The sequence below is a fragment of the Tubulanus polymorphus genome, chromosome 1, assembly GCF_964204645.1.
Source record: "Tubulanus polymorphus chromosome 1, tnTubPoly1.2, whole genome shotgun sequence".
NCBI classification, from domain to species: domain Eukaryota; kingdom Metazoa; phylum Nemertea; class Palaeonemertea; order Tubulaniformes; family Tubulanidae; genus Tubulanus; species Tubulanus polymorphus.
In genome coordinates this window covers 13,033-32,732 of record NC_134025.1, presented here as the reverse complement: position 1 = coordinate 32,732, position 19,700 = coordinate 13,033, and the positions used below count along the sequence as shown (strand labels likewise).

At 42.3% G+C, this 19,700-nt stretch overlaps 5 protein-coding genes across 5 annotated transcripts; 1 reads left to right on the top strand and 4 right to left on the bottom strand.

Moving 5' to 3' along the window:
• Positions 1-1,691: 1,691 nt before the first annotated feature.
• Positions 1,692-5,857, bottom strand: LOC141900628 (protein farnesyltransferase subunit beta-like). Its single transcript, XM_074787610.1, has 13 exons — positions 5,524-5,857; positions 5,238-5,305; positions 4,632-4,707; positions 4,466-4,557; positions 4,341-4,390; positions 4,176-4,272; positions 3,924-4,007; positions 3,406-3,492; positions 3,196-3,325; positions 2,985-3,117; positions 2,092-2,203; positions 1,903-2,017; positions 1,692-1,812 (listed from the first exon to the last, which is right to left on the bottom strand). The coding sequence occupies exons 1-13, from the start codon at positions 5,662-5,664 to the stop codon at positions 1,723-1,725; spliced, it is 1,275 nt and encodes a 424-aa protein (XP_074643711.1). The 5' UTR covers positions 5,665-5,857; the 3' UTR covers positions 1,692-1,722.
• Positions 5,858-5,959: 102 nt separating this feature from the next.
• LOC141900636 (cytochrome c oxidase assembly protein COX16 homolog, mitochondrial-like) lies at positions 5,960-7,902 on the bottom strand. Its single transcript, XM_074787619.1, has 5 exons — positions 7,775-7,902; positions 7,518-7,623; positions 7,241-7,315; positions 6,983-7,057; positions 5,960-6,415 (listed from the first exon to the last, which is right to left on the bottom strand). Exons 2-5 carry the CDS (start codon positions 7,554-7,556, stop codon positions 6,311-6,313), a joined length of 294 nt encoding a protein of 97 aa, XP_074643720.1. The 5' UTR covers positions 7,557-7,623; positions 7,775-7,902; the 3' UTR covers positions 5,960-6,310.
• Positions 7,903-8,402: 500 nt separating this feature from the next.
• LOC141914824 (uncharacterized) lies at positions 8,403-10,258 on the top strand. The gene is made up of 4 exons (XM_074806135.1): positions 8,403-8,517; positions 8,682-9,349; positions 9,462-9,609; positions 9,965-10,258. Exons 1-4 carry the CDS (start codon positions 8,459-8,461, stop codon positions 10,086-10,088), a joined length of 999 nt encoding a protein of 332 aa, XP_074662236.1. The 5' UTR covers positions 8,403-8,458; the 3' UTR covers positions 10,089-10,258.
• On the bottom strand, positions 10,235-16,298 carry LOC141914823 (uncharacterized). Its single transcript, XM_074806133.1, has 6 exons — positions 16,132-16,298; positions 13,487-13,656; positions 12,500-13,406; positions 12,342-12,419; positions 12,184-12,261; positions 10,235-11,949 (listed from the first exon to the last, which is right to left on the bottom strand). The coding sequence occupies exons 1-6, from the start codon at positions 16,139-16,141 to the stop codon at positions 11,024-11,026; spliced, it is 2,169 nt and encodes a 722-aa protein (XP_074662234.1). The 5' UTR covers positions 16,142-16,298; the 3' UTR covers positions 10,235-11,023.
• Positions 16,299-16,609: 311 nt separating this feature from the next.
• On the bottom strand, positions 16,610-19,535 carry LOC141903481 (eukaryotic translation initiation factor 1A, Y-chromosomal-like). The gene is made up of 6 exons (XM_074791603.1): positions 19,391-19,535; positions 19,104-19,187; positions 18,931-19,034; positions 17,756-17,888; positions 17,431-17,598; positions 16,610-17,073 (listed from the first exon to the last, which is right to left on the bottom strand). Exons 1-5 carry the CDS (start codon positions 19,404-19,406, stop codon positions 17,477-17,479), a joined length of 459 nt encoding a protein of 152 aa, XP_074647704.1. The 5' UTR covers positions 19,407-19,535; the 3' UTR covers positions 16,610-17,073; positions 17,431-17,476.
• Between the last annotated feature and the right edge of the window lie 165 nt (positions 19,536-19,700).

Sequence of the window (19,700 nt, the reverse complement as noted above, 5' to 3'; positions counted from 1 at the left end):
TGCTCATCGCTAGCGGGATTTTCATACACTAAGGTTAGTCAACTCTGGCAAGCAAGGGTTACGGAGTATAACTGGCCAGCACGACGATTGCCAGAGTTGACTTCAGTAAGTGTATGGAAATCCCGCTAACGATGAGCATAGCGGCAGCACCGTACGGTCAACACACCCCTGTACATCATCTATTCAGCATGACCACTCTGAACCAGCATCAGTAATTACTTGGTTCAAACCCGGGGCACACCTGTTCATCCTCTATTCAGCATCAGGACCACTCTGAACCAGTATCAGTAATTACTGGTTCTCGAACCCGGGACACCCCTGTTCATCCTCTATTCAGCATCAGGACCACTCTGAATCAGTATCAGTAATTACTTGGTTCAAACCCGGGGCACACCTGTTCATCCTCTATTCAGCATGACCACTCTGAACCAGCATCAGTAATTACTTGGTTCAAACCCGGGGCACACCTGTTCATCCTCTATTCAGCATCAGGACCACTCTGAATCAGTATCAGTAATTACTTGGTTCAAACCCGGGACACCCCTGTACATCCTCTATTCAGCATCAGGACCACTCTGAATCAGTTATCAATAATTACTTTTGTTAAGATATCATCATTTTACCGTACGGTGCTGCCCCTATGCTCATCGGTAGCGGGATTTTCATACACTAAGGTAAGTCAACTCTGGCAAGCAAGGGTTACGGAGTATAACTGGACAGCACGACGATTGCCAGAGTTGACTTCAGTTAGTGTATGGAAATCCCGCTAACGATGAGCATAGAGGCAGCACCGTATGGCCGGTACGCCACTGTACATCCTCAATTCAGTATTCAGGACCACTCTGAATCAGGATCAGTAATTACTGGGTTCGAACCCGGGATACCCCTGTACATCCTCCATTATTCAGCATCAGTACGGCCGCTCTGAATCAGTTATCAGTAATTAATTTTGTTAACATATCAACATTTTACCGTACGGTGCTGCCTCTATGCTCATCGCTAGCGGGATTTTCATACACTAAGCAAAGTCAACTCTGGCAAGCAAGGGTTACGGAGTATAACTGGACAGCACGACGATTGCCAGAGTTGACTTCAGTAAGTGTATGGAAATCCCGCTAACGATGAGCATAGAGGCAGCACCGTACGGTCAACATACCCATGTACATCTCTATTCAGCATTAGGACCACTCTGAATCAGCATCAGTAATTACTTGGTTTAAACCCGGGACACCCCTGTTCATCCTCTATTCAGCATCAGGATCACTCTGAATCAGTTATCAGTAATTACTTTTGTTAAGATATCAACATTTCACCGTACGGTGCTGCCTCTATGCTCATCGCTAGCGGGATTTTGATACACTAAGGTTAGTCAACTCTGGCAAGCAAGGGTTACGGAGTATAACTGGACAGCACGACGATTGCCAGAGTTGACTTCAGTAAGTGTATGGAAATCCCGCTAACGATGAGCATAGCGGCAGCACCGTACGGTCAACACACCCATGTACATCTCTATTCAGCATTAGGACCACTCTGAATCAGCATCAGTAATTACTTGGTTCAAACCTGGGACACACCTGTTCATCCTATATTCAGCATCAGGACCACACTCTGAATCAGTATCAACAATTACTGGGTTCGAAACCGGGACTACCCTGTTCAACCTCCAAAGAGATACAATCAATGATATATTTTCTGATTATTATATAGTATTTTATTGATTATTTAGAGACAGATTTGTGGTAATTTATGGAAGAAATCGAGAGCTTTATTCACAGAATTCGGTGAAATGTTGTGAGTAGCGTTTGTTCTGTGCTGTAAATATAAACAATATACATTCCTATTATAAACAGAGCAAGAATCGCGAGGAATCATGAGGAATCGCGAGGAATCCTGATGACATACCAGTTCATTATCGGAGTGTCCTATTTTATAAATTCTATGCAGTTTTCCAAAGTCGAAATGTTGAGCTATAGCGAGACCGCTGAGAGCATAACATGTGTGATAGTAATCAACGTGTCTGTAACAAATAACAACACCATTAAACTGAGATCACTATCTAAACACTCAAATATAGTTGTAGGATTAACTTACTTTCCCGGTTTATCCACTAATCCCCCTTCTAATCTCTGACAGCAGATTAATATATACTCCTGTAGTGCACTGTGATGAAACATCCAACGATCAACACTTAAAGCATCATCACCTGAAATAAACGTCACGCCGTTAACCTTATAAAATCCGAAGCGCCCGAAAGCGCCCGTGACAATAGACGTCCGAAGCGCCCGTAAGCGTCCGTAGCATCACGGGTCTTTTCCGACATCATCACCACCCGCAAAATCCGTAGAAATTTATTACAGCCGGTACATAACAACTCAATTTTGTCTAAGGAATTCATTTCCGGTTTTAAAAATATACGTTACTATTCAACTTTTCGAGTAAAATGATGATGTTGTGAGGTACTTTTGGCGATTTTGAACAATTCTTCAAGTAAATTTAGACAATTTTGTTAGTTTATTCAATCACTAGAATGGACAGTGATACTGAAGTGAGTGATTTATCTGAACATTCCGGAGAATCAGACGGTGATTTTGAACCCGGAAATCAATCGGGTACTGATGCTGAGGATGCTGAAGATAATCCGGAGGATAGTGATGCTGAATCGGATATAAATTATGATTCCGCAAATGATTCTGAATCTGATCATAACCCCAATGATTCAGATGACAGTGATTTAGACCCCAATGATGAAACTCCAAGATTAGATTTAATTCTAAATCAAATAAACATAACTTGTAATGCATGATTTTTAACGGTTTTTGCTGTAGACGGCTTTTACTGCGACCACTAACTGTTAGGCTTGCACACTCTAATTCGGCTGGACTTCTGGGATATGATTTTAGCTCACCGAGTGGCATTTAAAGGGTTAATACAACACGCCGGGCTGGTGGATTGAGAGGGGGGGTAGGTTGAATGGGTATATGTACCTTGATTAGACAGTGAATGATGAATTAGCGGGAACACCCCTCCTTGCCAAAATGAATAACATGAATCCACTAATTTATTCGTACGACCTTGAAATCCACCCTCGAACGACATGTGTCGATTTGACGTCCATTGCTGAAAACAAACAGGATAGTAACCATAGTTACGAACAACGCCATATATCAACCGATTAAGGAAATATCCATCACTTACCAACAGTTTTTTGATGTTACAAAATTGTTCTTGTTGTAAAATAGAAAGAGCTGCAAAACCACAGAATGAGTAACCACCGTGAGCCTCTAAACCGGGAGCTCCTGAAAACCCTCCTTCATATGACTGACATCTGAAATATCGATTGATTGATTGATTGACAGGTGGACACACCTCCTCTCATACACAGTTTGATTGATTAGTTGAACTTACTTGGACACCCATTGAGGAGTTCCAGCGAATAATTGTGGTGTTATCAAATTCAGTAATTTAGCTACACTAGCAGCACAGTAAACACCTCTACAATATACAATAACTATGGTTTACTAATCAGACAGTCAGCTATCTGGACATCCATCCGGACATCCAGTCAGCTCTCCGGACATCCAGTCAGCTCTCCGGACATCCAGTAAGCTATCCGGACATCCAGTCAGCTCTCCGGACAACCAGTCAGCTATCCGGACATCCAGTCAGCTATCCGGACATCCAGTCAGCTCTCCGGACATCCAGTCAGCTCTCCGGACATCCAGTCAGCTCTCCGGACATCCAGTCAGCTCTCCGGACATCCAGTCAGCTCTCCGGACATCCAGTCAGCTCTCCGGACATCCAGTAAGCTATCCGGACAGGCAGTCAGCTACTTGGACAGACAGCCAGCCAGCCAGCCAGCCAGCCAGTCAGCCAGCCAGCCAGCCAGCCAGCCAGCCAGCCAGCCAGCCATGTTTCACATGTACCTGACATCTAATTCACCACCTTCATGCATCCGAAACGCTCCTTCCTCATTACGTAATGACATCATCCATTTATACAGAGACTTCCTACAATCAACAATATCATATATCATTATCTCATTCTCATTGAATCTCAACATCTCATTCTCATTAAATCTCAAGGGCTTATCTCATTATCTCAATGGCTCACTTTTTCTCATTATCTCAACATCTCATTGAATCTCAAGGGCTCATCTCATATTGTCAGATTATTACCTATCTATTATCTTGTAAGCGTGTTCAGTTCCAATGATACATAATGCGTTTACAGCTCCATAAGTCGTAGCAAGATGTGATTGCTGATACGGTCCCCCTAAAATAACAATTTCACATTATACTAATCACATGATTGAAACTTGGCTACGTGACCTCCACACTGACCTCCAAAGCCGCCATCTTTATTCTGACATTTCGCGAGGAAATTTGCAACGCTGAAATATGAATAAATCAATAAATTCAGATGTATACTCGGTGTATCGCTGTAGAGATTGAGGGGAGGTACTCACTCAATAGCGATATCTTCAGGAGGAGGAACCCCTAATAATTCTAATCCATGTAATGTCCAATAACACAACCACGGCTGACTTGCATCTAAACACTATATACAACTGTTACTATTAGTAACTGTTATTGATATATTTTGAATTGTTGCAGATTTTATTGAATTTTTACCTCATAGTTTGATGATAAATTTCTAATTCCTTTCATTAAAAATCTTGCGTGTTTAAATCTTTCTAATTTTGGTATACTGAAAATCAATAATATCACAATTCAATATTCAGTAACGTCAGGAGGGGAGATACAGAGGGGTACAGACCTCTCCGTCCAGCAGTCGGGAGGGAGGAATGGGGAGACCTCTCTAGGAGGAATGGGGAGACCTCTCCGTCCAGCAGTCGGGAGGGAGGAATGGGGAGACCTCTCTAGGAGGAATGGGGAGACCTCTCTAGGAGGAATGGGGAGACCTCTCTAGGAGGAATGGGGAGACCTCTCTAGGAGGAATGGGGAGACCTCACTAGGAGGAATGGGGAGACCTCTCTAGGAGGAATGGGGAGACCTCTCTAGGAGGAATGGGGAGACCTCTCCGTCCAGCAGTCGGGAGGGAGGAATGGGGAGACCTCTCTAGGAGGAATGGGGAGACCTCTCTAGGAGGAATGGGGAGACCTCTCTAGGAGGAATGGGGAGACCTCTCTAGGAGGAATGGGGAGACCTCTCTAGGAGGAATGGGGAGACCTCTCTTGAGGAGAAGCACACCACAGACCTCTCCGGGATTTCACTTACTCTGAATAGGTTTCATATTCTTTCTTAAATTTCATATATAATTCTTCAACTTTATCCTCAATTTCATCCTATAAAATAAAACAGGAATCAGAAATATTGACCGAAACGGAGGCAGCAGCAGCCGCAGCCGCCACCACCAGACTGCAGCAGCAGCAGCCGCAGCAGCAGCCGTAGTCCGGTACGTAGCCGTCGTTCCATGTTATAGGGAACCGGTAACCACTGGTATTCAGTCCACCGCAGCAGCGGCAGCAGGTGGAGAGAAGCTGTGTAGGTAATTAATTAGTACCTGTTCTGTAGCTGTAAATGTAACCAGTCCATCATCTTTAACTCTAAAATCACTCCATCTTTCATCAACACATCGTAAATTGATTCCACTCGATTTCTCATCTCCGTCTCTTCCTCCTTCCACATTGTTAGAGTCACTCATCCTCTTTTTCCTCTATTTCCTGTTTCCTCTTCAAAATAGAAATAAATTTTTCAGCCGGCCCAGAAAATTAAATGTTTGACCTTGACAGATTGTGGATACCATTATCAATTCAATAAAACTTTATTTAACTAATATCACACGATTGGACGAGACTATGCAGTGTTCAATTACAAAATTCCATAATATAATAATCGATGTTTTCCAACTACCCAGAGGAGGCAGCGCTCGATAAAATGAGGTTTTGAGGGTCACCATGCATAATCCTAACCTCGATGACTGATAATAGACAACGTGGTTATAAAATAAATCAGATTTTTATTAAATAATCAAAAATCACCATCTCTTGGTTTATCACATATATACGCACTGTATCACACAGTTTGGAGGGTGCTGCAGTTGGGGAGGGGGCCTGCTGTTGGAATGGAGGGGGCCTGCTGTTGGAGCGGAGGGGGCTGCTGTTGGAGTGGGGGAGATTGCTGTTGGAGTGGAGGGGCTGCTGTTGGAGGGGAGAGTGCTGCTGTTGGAGTGGAGGCGGCTGCTGTTGGAGTGGAGGGGCCTGCTGTTGGAGGGGGAGAGTGCTGCTGTTGGAGTGGGGGGGGGGGCTAAGTGCTGTTGGATGGGGGAAGCCAGGCCGAGGGTCTGCTAGCTATGATGGATTAACTCTTTGAGCGTCCTGTACTGTTTTACTGTCCTCCCAAGGTCGTGGACCACGTATATTATCCCAGGTATCTAATTCCATTTCTTGAAGTCTCTGAAAATAGATCAAAGATGATTTATTGAAGTACTACAAATACTATCGGTACTATCAGTACTATCAGTACTATCGGTACTATCGGTACTATCAGTACTATCAGTACTATCGGTACAATCAGTACTATCGGTAATATCAGTACAATCAGTACTATCAGTACTATCGGTACTATCAGTACTATCGGTACTATCAGTGCAATCAGTACTATCAGTACTATCGGTACTATCAGTACTATCGGTACTATCAGTGCAATCAGTACTATCGGTACTATCAGTACTATCGGTACTATCAGTACAATCAGTACTATCAGTACAATCAGTACTATCAGTACTATCAGTACAATCAGTACTATCGGTACTATCAGTACTATCGGTACCATCGGTACTATCGGTACTATCAGTACTATCGGTACTATCAGTACTATCGGTACCATCGGTACTATCGGTACTATCAGTACAATCAGTACTATCGGTACAATCAGTACAATCAGTACTATCGGTACTATCGGTACTATCAGTACTATCAGTACTATCGGTACAATCAGTACAATCACCAGGTATAATTCACCTTGTATTCACTGTCTAATGTCACTTTCTCTTTTCTCATTTGTAAACCAAATTCTTCAGCCTCTTCCTCAGTGATCTATGTAAACAAAAACCATTCTGTTTAGAAATTTTCTACAAGATTATTAGCATTAAGGGTTATTAGCATTAAGGGTTATTAGCATTAAGGGTTATTAGCATTAAGGGTTATTGGCAATAAGGGTTATTAGCATTAAGGGTTATTGGTGCGAAGGATTATTTGAAATGTAGTATCGAGACTTACTGCTTTTTTGCGACTGAATTCATAGCGCAGTGATGTGAAATATCTCAAACCAAATGAACCACCGAGAACTAAAACCTAAAATACATCATAAATATTACTTTAGGCCTAGTAGAAATGGATGAAAATGCACTGATGAGATTTCAACATTTTCCAAACCCTTAAGTTCTAGTTGCGTGGATACTGGCCCCTTTTCATTATTATATGCCCCTTTTCATTACTTTGCGCTCCTGAATCAGCCCCTGGGGAGTGAGGATGGATAGATCTACTGACTACTTACTAAAAATGGTGCTCCAAATTTCCTGAAATGTTTCGACATTTTCTTTCACAGCAACAGCAGTCCTGGTACTACATTTGGTAACACATGTGTGTGTGTCACAAACTCACTGAAAGAGAGAGTTTTAAATGCGAGATACAAGGTTTAACATCGAGAGAAACATCATCAATAAAATTAAATTGAATTTAGTAGAGTACTCTTTTTGTCGACGGTTTTTTGCTACAAAAAACGAAAAAAAAACAAAGCCATAATCAACTTACAATAAACACTTTCAATCAATATCTTCTGGTCTAAAGGAATATCGTTTTCAAAGCGTAAACTCAAAGAATCAATGGTTTTCAATCAACTTTCTCGTGAAAAGTGAAGAGACTCTTTCGGATAAATTCAATGCAAATTTATTTCCTATTTATCAATTGAAAATTTAATTTCATGTTGATCATTTTAATTGATAATTTTCATTTCAATTTTATTTCATTTTCATTATATTTACATTCATTTTATTACATTGTAACAATAAACTTTATGAATTGAATTGATCAATTCAATTTATCATTTATTGATTTTGTTCCAGTAATTTCTATATTTCTTTTTTTCCACCAATTTAATCATTTTATTGATTTATTTGTAATAAAATGATTAAAATAATCAAATAATTGATACGAAACAAGCAGTGCCACATTGATTAAACTAATTATCACCGGGAACCGACAAGACTAAGTGAAATCATATTTCTTTTTTTTAAAGACGTTTTTTTTCCTAAAAATACCAACAATAGATTTAATTTTAAAACGAGGCCAATGGTTAAATTGATATTTTTCAAAACAAAAATCAATTCTTAGATTGAGTTGGGATTATTCTCGCGAATTTCTCTTTTCGTTTCCACTGTAAACAATCTCTCCGATCTGACAGCCTCTGACAGCTGGTGTCGACTACTTTCTGTCAAAATGAAGATTTCTGTAGTAGATGATGATTTTATATTGCACGGTAGAAGTTCACCGTTTTAGTAAGTGAATGATAATTTGTTCATACAATGAGGAGCAGGAGAATGGATCTATCGGTTTAGTGGAGAAAAAAACATGAAATTCTGCTGATGAATTTGAACTTGAAGTTTTAGTTCGAGACCCTGGCGGGTTTGTTCATCATTTGTTTACTTTATTATATTTTCAGTTGTCGGCCGGAATATTACAATAATACAGCTATAACGAGGTCCAGAAAATCACCGGCTTCTGCTGTATATAACCCGCTGAGATACAGCGGAATGTCAAGGTCATCATCGTCTAATCTAAAGAAGAGCGTCAGTTTCAGCGAAGATGATTTGAACTCGGCGTTGGCAGATTGCCAAATGAAGAATAGTATGGATACGGCTGATAGAGAGGTGTTAGAATTATTGAACAGATCGAACAAATCATCGGACTGGTTTACTAAACCAGTACATCGCTCTATATCTCCTCTAGGGGGAGCTACTCGCTCTATATCCCCTCTAGGGGGAGCTACTCGCTCTATATCCCCTCTAGGGGGAGCCACTCGCTCTATATCCCCTCTAGGGGGAGCCGCTGAAGGTCTTCGTCCGGATTATAAAACTTACAATAAAATGGCTGAGATGAATCGTCTAGGCGATGTTTATTTCCCGGTAACAATGAAATCCAGTGATATCCTAGAAACGACCGTCATTTCTCCAAAAACAATCAGCGGCCCGGCGAAAGGACTTCCCGAACCCGGAGCTCCGTGGAGGCCAGTTACTCCCGGTAACAAGAAAAAAACATTCCACATCAACGATGAGAAGATGAGCGATTTGGATAAGATGTACTTGATGTCAAAAACAGCACCAGTTATCAGTAAGTTTAATCCTGGATTTACTGCCAGTAGACCTATCCTAATCCTGGATTGACTGCCAGTATACTACCTACCCTACTACATTGTTTCTATATGTACTTTATTTGTTGATAGAATCATCAGCGGTTAGTCCGAGTCCGAGTCCGTTTCATTATGAAATCGCTAAATTACGAATGGAACGATTAAAAATAGAGGAAGAACATTTATTAGAGGTGAAACGAATCCGAGAATTAGAGAGAATTCGAGGACCTCAACCAAAATGGTAAACACTATTAATAACCCTGATTCTAGTGTCTATTTCAACCTGACTTGAGAGCATTCCAAGTGGCTTAGCTCAGTCAGTTTTAGTAGTACATACCTGATAAAGGTCTTATTAGGACCAGAATACAATATAATAGAGGGGTTCCTGAGAGAAAAGAGACACCTTGATTTGGAAGTTTAACAATATGTCTCCATGCCTACCAACTGAAGTTTGGTGTGTAGGCATGGAAACATATTGTTAAACTTTCAAATCATGGAGTCACTTCTCTTCAATTTCCCGGATGCTCTCAAGTCAGGTTGAAATAGACAAAAGTCTGTTGTGTTTGTTTAAATGAATTTATAATTTCTGTTTTCAGGTATGAATTAAAAGGTCCCACATTTCATTATGAAGCTCATAAAAATAATGAATTAATTCGCAGTCATCCGAATTGGCAACAACTCCTCGATTACCGTCAACAGTTACTCAATGCAACCTACTGAGTTCCACACGTGGATCAGATCATTCCACCGAGATCCACAGTCCAAATGTATTACAAACAAATTATACCGTATTTTATTTAAGAGTTTTTAGATTTTATTTATGTTATTTCTAACATTATGATATTTATATAAATTCAATACATCGATGTTTGAAATAAAAACCATTAGAATTTTACACTGACAATAAATTGAGTTTATTATATACATGTACAACACAATATGTGAGAAAAACTCAAATGGAGCTATCCTTCTAAACAAGGAGCTCATCCCAGTCCATGATGGAGCTATCCCCCTTAACGAGGAGCTTATCCCAGTCCATGATGGAGCTATCCCCCTAAACGAGGAGGTCATCCCAGTCCATGATGGAGCTATCCCCCTAAACGGGGAGGTCATCCCAGTCCACAATGGAGCTATCCCCCTAAACAAGGAACTCCATCCCAGTCCATGATGGAGCTATCCCCCTAAACGAGGAGCCTTGCTACCCCGGAAAAACAGAATATGGATACATGATTCATATAATCACCCACTGTTAAACATGATACATCAAATACAATGCAAGAGATTATAATTAAATATTGAGAAAAACAAATGCCAAACAAAATTCTGAATCAATCAGATATATCACTGAATCTATCAGATATTTCACTGAATGAATCAGATATATCACTGAATCAATCAGATATATCACTGAATCAATCAGATATATCACTGAATCAATCAAATATATCACTGAATCAATCAGATATATCACTGAATCTATCAGATATTTCACTGAATCAATCAGATATATCACTGAATCTATCAGATATTTCACTGAATCAATCAGATATATGACTGAATCTATCAGATATTTCACTGAATCAATCAGATATATCACTGAATCAATCAGATATATCTACATTTCAAACCAATAGTAACATAATTGCATTAAATGTTTAAAAATCATGAGATTGATGTATTTTCAGTAAATGTGCATGTAAATGAGCTTTCTGTAGAAATGATTTCTCACAGATTTTACACTGAAAAGGTTTAATTCCTGTGTGAATTAATTTATGTCGTTGGAATATAGTTGGACACCCGAAACGTTTATCGCATTGATCACATTGATAAGGTTTCTCACCGGTGTGAGATCTCAAATGAACGGCTAATTTAGTTTTCTGTAAATAACTCTTATTACAGATTTCACATTGAAATGGTTTTTTACCCGAATGCGTCGTGCGATGAAGAGTTTGTTGATCTTTACGAGTAAAACCCTTCCCGCACACGTCGCACACGAACGGTTTATAACCCGTGTGCGACCGTTTGTGAATTAATAAATACCGTTTCTGACAGAAACTCTTCTCACAAACGTCGCACTTGTATTTAACGCCGAGATGGATCTCTTTAATATGGCGCGATAAATTTCCTCGATCCGAGAACTTTCTACCGCAATAATCACAAGAGAAAGGAGTTTCTCTCGTGTGAACTCTGCGGTGTTGTATTAATAATTTCATTCTCGTAAACTCTTTCTCGCATAAATCGCATTTAAATAAATCATGCCCCGAATGAAGTTTCATGTGATCTTTAAGAGATTTTTTCCAAGTGAAAGCCTTCGAACAGACGTTACATTCCCAAACCGGTTTTTTCTTCGTATTATGTTTCAATCGATGTTTTCTGTACGAATTTTCATTCGAGAATTTTTTCGCGCAAATTGCGCAAGAAAATGGATTATTATAGAAATATGTGGAGATGACGTGAGTTTTCATGTGTTCATCGACGTCATTTAACGGGATTAATTTACCACAAACCGAACACGAATGAAGTTGATCGGTTAAAACTGTTTTCACATCTTTCTGATCCTCGTAACGTCTCAATTCTTCACCTATAAAATATCAATAGTTTCATCTCGTTATAATATTTTCCAAACTGCTATGAATACAATAAACTGAACTCAGATCTCTAGGGAACTATTCTCTCCGAGGTCGACAGATTCCGGAGCAGTGATGATTTGGAGTAATATACAGTGATTGTCAGGTGGAGTACGGGATCAACTCCGGGTTCAACCCCCCGGGATCAACTCCGGGATTAGCTCCGGGGGTTAACGGGGTTATTTTACCTTCTCGATGCTGATATTGTTGCGATGTACTCGCCATAACCAACGGTAACTCATTACTCGATCCTTCTTGACAAATACCTACAAAAATTAGTTTCAAAAATGTTGAATCGATGAAATGTTGAGAATATAAAACGGTTTAAACATGTTTTAACACAAACCTGGATCTCTGCCATTTAATAATAATCCTTCTTTACAATCAACAATTCGTTTCGGAGTTTTCAATTTCCTCTTTTTGGCTGAAATGAATTAATTTCGGAATGAATCCGATATTTCTTTAATTCGATCGTTGTTTAAAATACCGGTAAATTATTTGTACCTGATTTTCGAATTTGATCCTCGTAGTCCATATCAACTTGAATTTGAATATTGTTGACGTTTGGTTTGAAATCAATTTGTTCTGGAGAAACTGGTTCCGTTGTAGAGGACGGCGTTACTGCATTTTTACGAAGCCGACCTCGACCCCTAGGAGCAGGCGAGTCACTAGAGGGAGCCACTGGTCTATCACTCAGATCAGGTGATTCACTGGGCGGCACTACTGGTCGGCCCCTTAGAGCAGGTGGGTCACTAGGGGGCACTACTGGTTTGTCTCTACCAATTGGTGTAGCCGATCTCTTTCTAGAAGGTCTTCTACGTTTTTGAAGGATGGGGGTTTGAATTGTTTCAACTGCCTCACACTGTCCACCAGTCTCAACTTGTCCATTAGCCTTACATTGTCCACCAGTCTCAACTTGTCCACCAGCCTCAGCTGTGGTCTCGACTGTGGCCTCAGCTGTGGTCTCGACTGTGGCCTCAGCTGTGGTCTCGACTGTGGCCTCAGCTGTGGTCTCGACTGTAGCCTTAGCAACTGTAGCCTCAGCTGTGGTCTCGACTGTAGCCTCAGCAACTGTAGCCTCAACTGTGGCCTCAGCAACTGTGGCCTCAGCAACTGTAGCCTCAGCTGTGGTATCAACTGTAGCCTCAACTGTAGCCTCAGGTGGGGTCTCAACTGTGGTTTCAACTGGGGTCTCAACTGTAGCCTCAGCTGTGGTCTCAACTGTAGCCTCAGCTGTGGTCTCAACTGTAGCCTTAGCTGTGGTCTCAACTGTAGCCTTAGCAACTGTAGCCTCAACTGTGGCCTCAGCAGCTGTAGCCTCAATTGTGGCCTCAGCAGCTGTGGTCTCATCTTGTGCTGGTGTAGATTTAGCTTCTAATTTCTCACGACACGAGACACAAAAATCTAAACTCTGAAAAATAGTCAACAATTTTTCAATCACATAAAAATTCATAAAATCATTTCAAACAAAACGTTTCGAAGAATATTTACTTTAGCAAGTGATACGACATCGGTACTACAGGTGGCAGCACTAGTACTGCATTTATCACGACGTCTCTGTAGAATTCTGAGAAAAGTTTCCTCATCCAAATCAACGACTAAATCTTCAAATAAATCTAAATGATGCTTTAAAGATTGACGCAAAGCTTCTGCACTGATATCTACAATACATTAAACATATAATTGTTTTATTCTAATGACCAGTCAGAGTGAGTAGGTGGCGGTCCGGACCAGGTTTTATTCTAATGACCAGTCAGAGTGAGTAGATGGCGGTCCGGACCAGGTTTTATTCTAATGACCAGTCAGAGTGAGTAGGTGGCGGTCCGGACCAGGTTTTATTCTAATGACCAGTCAGAGTGAGTAGATGGCGGTCCGGACCAGGTTTTATTCTAATGACCAGTCAGAGTGAGTAGGTGGCGGTCCGGACCAGGTTTTATTCTAATGACCAGTCAGAGTGAGTAGATGGCGGTCCGGACCAGGTTTTATTCTAATGACCAGTCAGAGTGAGTAGATGGCGGTCCGGACCAGGTTTTATTCTAATGACCAGTCAGAGTGAGTAGGTGGCGGTCCGGACCAGGTTTTATTCTAATGACCAGTCAGAGTGAGTAGATGGCGGTCCGGACCAGGTTTTATTCTAATGACCAGTCAGAGTGAGTAGATGGTGGTCCGGACCAGGTTTTATTCTAATGACCAGTCAGAGTGAGTAGGTGGTGGTCCGGACCAGGTTTTATTCTAATGACCAGTCAGAGTGAGTAGGTGGTGGTCCGGACCAGGTTTTATTCTAATGACCAGTCAGAGTGAGTAGGTGGTGGTCCGGACCAGGTTTTATTCTAATGACCAGTCAGAGTGAGTAGGTGGCGGTCCGGACCAGGTTTTATTCTAATGACCAGTCAGAGTGAGTAGATGGTGGTCCGGACCAGGTTTTATTCTAATGACCAGTCAGAGTGAGTAGATGGTGGTCCGGACCAGGTTTTATTCTAATGACCAGTCAGAGTGAGTAGGTGGCGGTCCGGACCAGGTTTTATTCTAATGACCAGTCAGAGTGAGTAGATGGTGGTCCGGACCAGGTTTTATTCTAATGACCAGTCAGAGTGAGTAGGTGGCGGTCCGGACCAGGTTTTATTCTAATGACCAGTCAGAGTGAGTAGATGGTGGTCCGGACCAGGTTTTATTCTAATGACCAGTCAGAGTGAGTAGGTGGTGGTCCGGACCAGGTTTTATTCTAATGACCAGTCAGAGTGAGTAGATGGCGGTCCGGACCAGGTTTTATTCTAATGACCAGTCAGAGTGAGTAGATGGCGGTCCGGACCAGGTTTTATTCTAATGACCAGTCAGAGTGAGTAGATGGCGGTCCGGACCAGGTTTTATTCTAATGACCAGTCAGAGTGAGTAGATGGCGGTCCGGACCAGGTTTTATTCTAATGACCAGTCAGAGTGAGTAGATGGCGGTCCGGACCAGGTTTTATTCTAATGACCAGTCAGAGTGAGTAGATGGCGGTCCGGACCAGGTTTTATTCTAATGACCAGTCAGAGTGAGTAGGTGGTGGTCCGGACCAGGTTTTATTCTAATGACCAGTCAGAGTGAGTAGGTGGCGGTCCGGACCAGGTTTTATTCTAATGACCAGTCAGAGTGAGTAGATGGCGGTCCGGACCAGGTTTTATTCTAATGACCAGTCAGAGTGAGTAGATGGTGGTCCGGACCAGGTTTTATTCTAATGACCAGTCAGAGTGAGTAGGTGGCGGTCCGGACCAGGTTTTATTCTAATGACCAGTCAGAGTGAGTAGATGGTGGTCCGGACCAGGTTTTATTCTAATGACCAGTCAGAGTGAGTAGATGGTGGTCCGGACCAGGTTTTATTCTAATGACCAGTCAGAGTGAGTAGATGGTGGTCCGGACCAGGTTTTATTCTAATGACCAGTCAGAGTGAGTAGGTGGCGGTCCGGACCAGGTTTTATTCTAATGACCAGTCAGAGTGAGTAGATGGCGGTCCGGACCAGGTTTTATTCTAATGACCAGTCAGAGTGAGTAGATGGTGGTCCGGACCAGGTTTAGGTAATGGACAGCGTTTACACTGGTCTAACTGCAGTTTACTATGTGGTCCACTATGTGGCGCTAGTATCATTAAAGAATAGTGTTGTCGCTCCCGGTGATTGGTTTCCGCTGGTGTTCCAGGATTCTGAAACGTGTATCATATACGTATACAAGCGATAGTTTGTAGTTCTGAATGATGGGGGCGCCCTCTATTATCACATCTGGATTGATATCCGGATAATCCGATGAAAAAAGAGTACAATCAGAGAACGACTGCACTTTCCCTTATAGACTGGTTGCTGAGCCTAGACTGGTTGCCTGTTAATGCTATGCTGAAGGTGTATCTTCTTAACCGCAAGGCTCTACTCCGCAACTAAACCACCTCGCCAGAATTAAAGAGTGATCACGTGATCGATAAAAGAGTGAAATTGGAGACATCCGGACGCGTCCAGATTGATTATAGAGTCGGCCCAGAGTGATCCTGATTATAGAATAAGCTCATGACGTTCCATTTCCACTAGTTTATGATTGAGTTTGAGATCACTCTAATTCTATGAAGTTTACAGACAGGTTTAGATTAAGGCTTAAGGTAAAGTTTTGTTACCTATAAGCATTTTGACGATAGTTTCTTGTGTTGTTGAACTGCGAGTAGAAGCTGCCTTCTCTCAACGGCGTCTGTGCTACACTCTTAAACTGACAGCTAATTTATCTAAATACTGTAACAATCCAGAAATTTCACTTTCATTGTTTTCAGCATCTAAAATGGCGTCTCCCCCATGACCTTCACCTCATCAATATTAATATGAAAATCGTACGGACTAAGACACGGACAGAGAACCCGGACTGTGACTACTGCCCATTAGGAGCACGGCACAGAATCAGGGCTCATTAGTATTAAGTCCACACTTTTCAGATCAACTTCCAAAGTCGCACTTTCTGACTATTATGTTTTGTGAACCACTTTTAGCCCATTCTGGATGGATATCACTAGTAGACTCAGCAGCTACAACCAGTACAAACTAAGTAAAATCAGCACCAGAATGCTGCCATATTTTTCCCCAAAAAATAAGAACAAAACACAATTTATCTTTTTACACATATTTCTCATTTAATTCAAATTTATCGATTAAATTGAAAAACAATAATAAATGCCAGAGCACCCTCATATCCTCCAATAGGAGGAGCCAGTAGTTCCTCCTATAGGAGGAGCCAAGTAGTTCCTCCTATTAGAGAAGTTTATCCAGTGTTGATGATTCAAATTTGAATTATTTAAGAGACACATACAGAACTAACAATTAGTTATAATAATGGCCCCTAGGGGGCGCTAGCAGCTGACTGCAGGCAATGTTATTAGGCTGATATAAAGCAGCAATCGGAAATTGCAGTTTTCAAGATTGTTTTTATTTTACATTGTAACAATACGATGATATAAAGAGTAATATGATGAAGCCACCAGGCGGCGCCCTTTGAACTTCAGTCGGTATAATGATCTGATTTTCTGTTGTTCGAAAGTAAAATAATCTTCATACAAAACGCATCTTTAACTCTGAAATAGATCAAATAAAGGCTTAATTTGGAGAATTCACAGCAATGTGGCAACAATACAATTTTCTACCATAAAATGAGAGTCAAATAGTTTATAGGAGCTTGACTAGAATTGCAGTATCTGAGATACTCGTCCTATAAACTCTGTCGGAGTCTCCAGTATCTGAGATACCCGTCCTATAAACTCTTGTCGGAGTCTCCAGTATCTGAGATACCCGTCCGATAAACTCTGTCGGAGTCTCCAGTATCTGAGATACCCGTCCTATAAACTCTGTCGGAGTCTCCAGTATAAACTGTCGGAGTCTCCAGTATAAACTGCCGGAGCCTCCAGTATAAACTGTCGGAGTTTCCTGCTTACCTTAGAACAACATCAACAACACATATGATAGAAACAGACATGTGTATTAAGGGTAATCATGAATATCTGCATCATCCAATTCACCCTCATCACTAGAGCATTCATCTTGAAATTCACCGAATACAACATTTCCAAAATCATCATCCCATTCTTTATGTGAAATTACAGCTGAAATATCAATACATGAAACTGTGAGTCATCTTTCTGCCTAACTCTCCCCTCACTCCCTCCTCACACCATCCCCCCTCTCCCTCCTCACACCATCCCCCCTCTCCCTCCTCACACCATCCCACAGCCCTCTTTCTCCTCTTTCCCCTCACATTACCTGTTTCTGGTATTTCACCGTAAGATTGTAAATTCCTGGCTTCATCAGGAGTGTATTTCAATATGACATCTGCTTTATTGTCCTGATAGTCACGTAATCCAACTAATATTATATCTTGAGGACTGATCCAAACCTATACAAAACAAACAGACAGACATTGATTAAATAAAACTGCCACCAGCTCAGGCCTACCCCCTCTCCCCTCTCCCTCCAGCTCAAGCCTACCCCCTCCCCTCTCCCTCCAGCTCAGATACCCCTTATCTCTCCAGCTCAGGCCTACCCCCTCTCCCTCCAGCTCAGACCTACCCCCTCTCCCTCCAGCTCAGACCTACCCCTTCTCTCTCCAGCTCAGGCCTACCCCCTCTCCCTCCAGCTCAGACCTACCCCCTCTCCCTCCAGCTCAGGCCTACCCCCTCTCCCTCCAGCTCAGACCTACCCCCTCTCCCTCCAGCTCAGATATCCCCTCTCCCTCCAGCTCAGGCCTACCCCCTCTCCCTCCAGCTCAGACCTACCCCCTCTCCCTCCAGCTCAGACCTACCCCCTCTCCCTCCAGCTCAGATACCCCCTCTCCCTCCAGCTCAGACCTACCCCCTCTCCCTCCAGCTCAGACCTACCCCCTCTCCCTCCAGCTCAGACCTACCCCTTCTCTCTCCAGCTCAGATATCCCCTCTCCCTCCAGCTCAGGCCTACCCCCTCTCCCTCCAGCTCAGATATCCCCTCTCCCTCCAGCTAAGGCCTACCCCCTCTCCCTCCAGCTCAGATATCCCCTCCCTCCAGCTCAGGCCTACCCCCTCTCCCTCCAGCTCAGACCTACCCCCTCTCCCTCCAGCTCAGATATCCCCTCTCCCTCCAGCTCAGGCCTACCCCCTCTTCCTCCAGCTCAGACCTACCCCCTCTCCCTCCAGCTCAGACCTACCCCTTCTCTCTCCAGCTCAGGCCTACCCCCTCTCCCTCCAGCTCAGACCTACCCCCTCTCCCTCCAGCTCAGACCTACCCCTTCTCTCTCCGGCTCAGGCCTACCCCCTCTCCCTCCAGCTCAGACCTACCCCTTCTCTCTCCAGCTCAGACCTACCCCCTCTCCCTCCAGCTCAGATATCCCCTCTCCCTCCAGCTCAGGCCTACCCCCTCTTCCTCCAGCTCAGATATCCCCTCTCCCTCCAGTTCCTCCAACAAACCTTTTTTCGCAATTTTCCACGAATGTGACACAATCTTTTCACAGCATCAAAACACAGAGCTTCTAAACGTCCGTTTCCCAACATTCTGATCACCTGAGCGTATTCTATAGAAACAAACAACTATTAGACAAATATTAATCAATGATCGGGTGTTGTTACCGGCGGTTACCTACCTTGCCCATCTTCTTTAAAAACTAATTCCCTTTTCTCTCTTTCATTTTCATTCTTTCCTCTTCTGCGGTTTTTACCTCCTTTACCTAAGAATAGAATGGATTACGAATGAAAAGTGGATCGTCGAAGAAGAAAGGGAGAGAGGAGGGAAAGGAGGCCGATCAGTGAGGAAGGTGGTGACTGATTAGTGATCAGAGGAATTTCTTCCTTTCAGTTTTGAAGAAAATCTGTGACAAATGAAGCAACAAATCTATGTTCAAGAAAGTAAACATTTAAAACTCATAAATACCTTTATTTTTCGGCATGATTTCAGTTGAATTAATGAGACGTAGAAACAATATGTCAAATATTCAACACATGCATCATCTATCGACACAGATAGGGAAATACAAAAGAACGAAGGAACGCTCCGGCCAATACCGGAAGTGCTTCAATGGCCCTCTCTATTTCTCGTTCCTGGATAATCAATGAATAAAAAAGGTCAATAGATTATGAGGAATAGATTAGGGATAGAATAGATAACCGGTATAACATTTTATGGGAAAATAATATTTTCTTTAGGAAGACTCCGTTTTCACATGGTCCGGTGCCCATGGTGG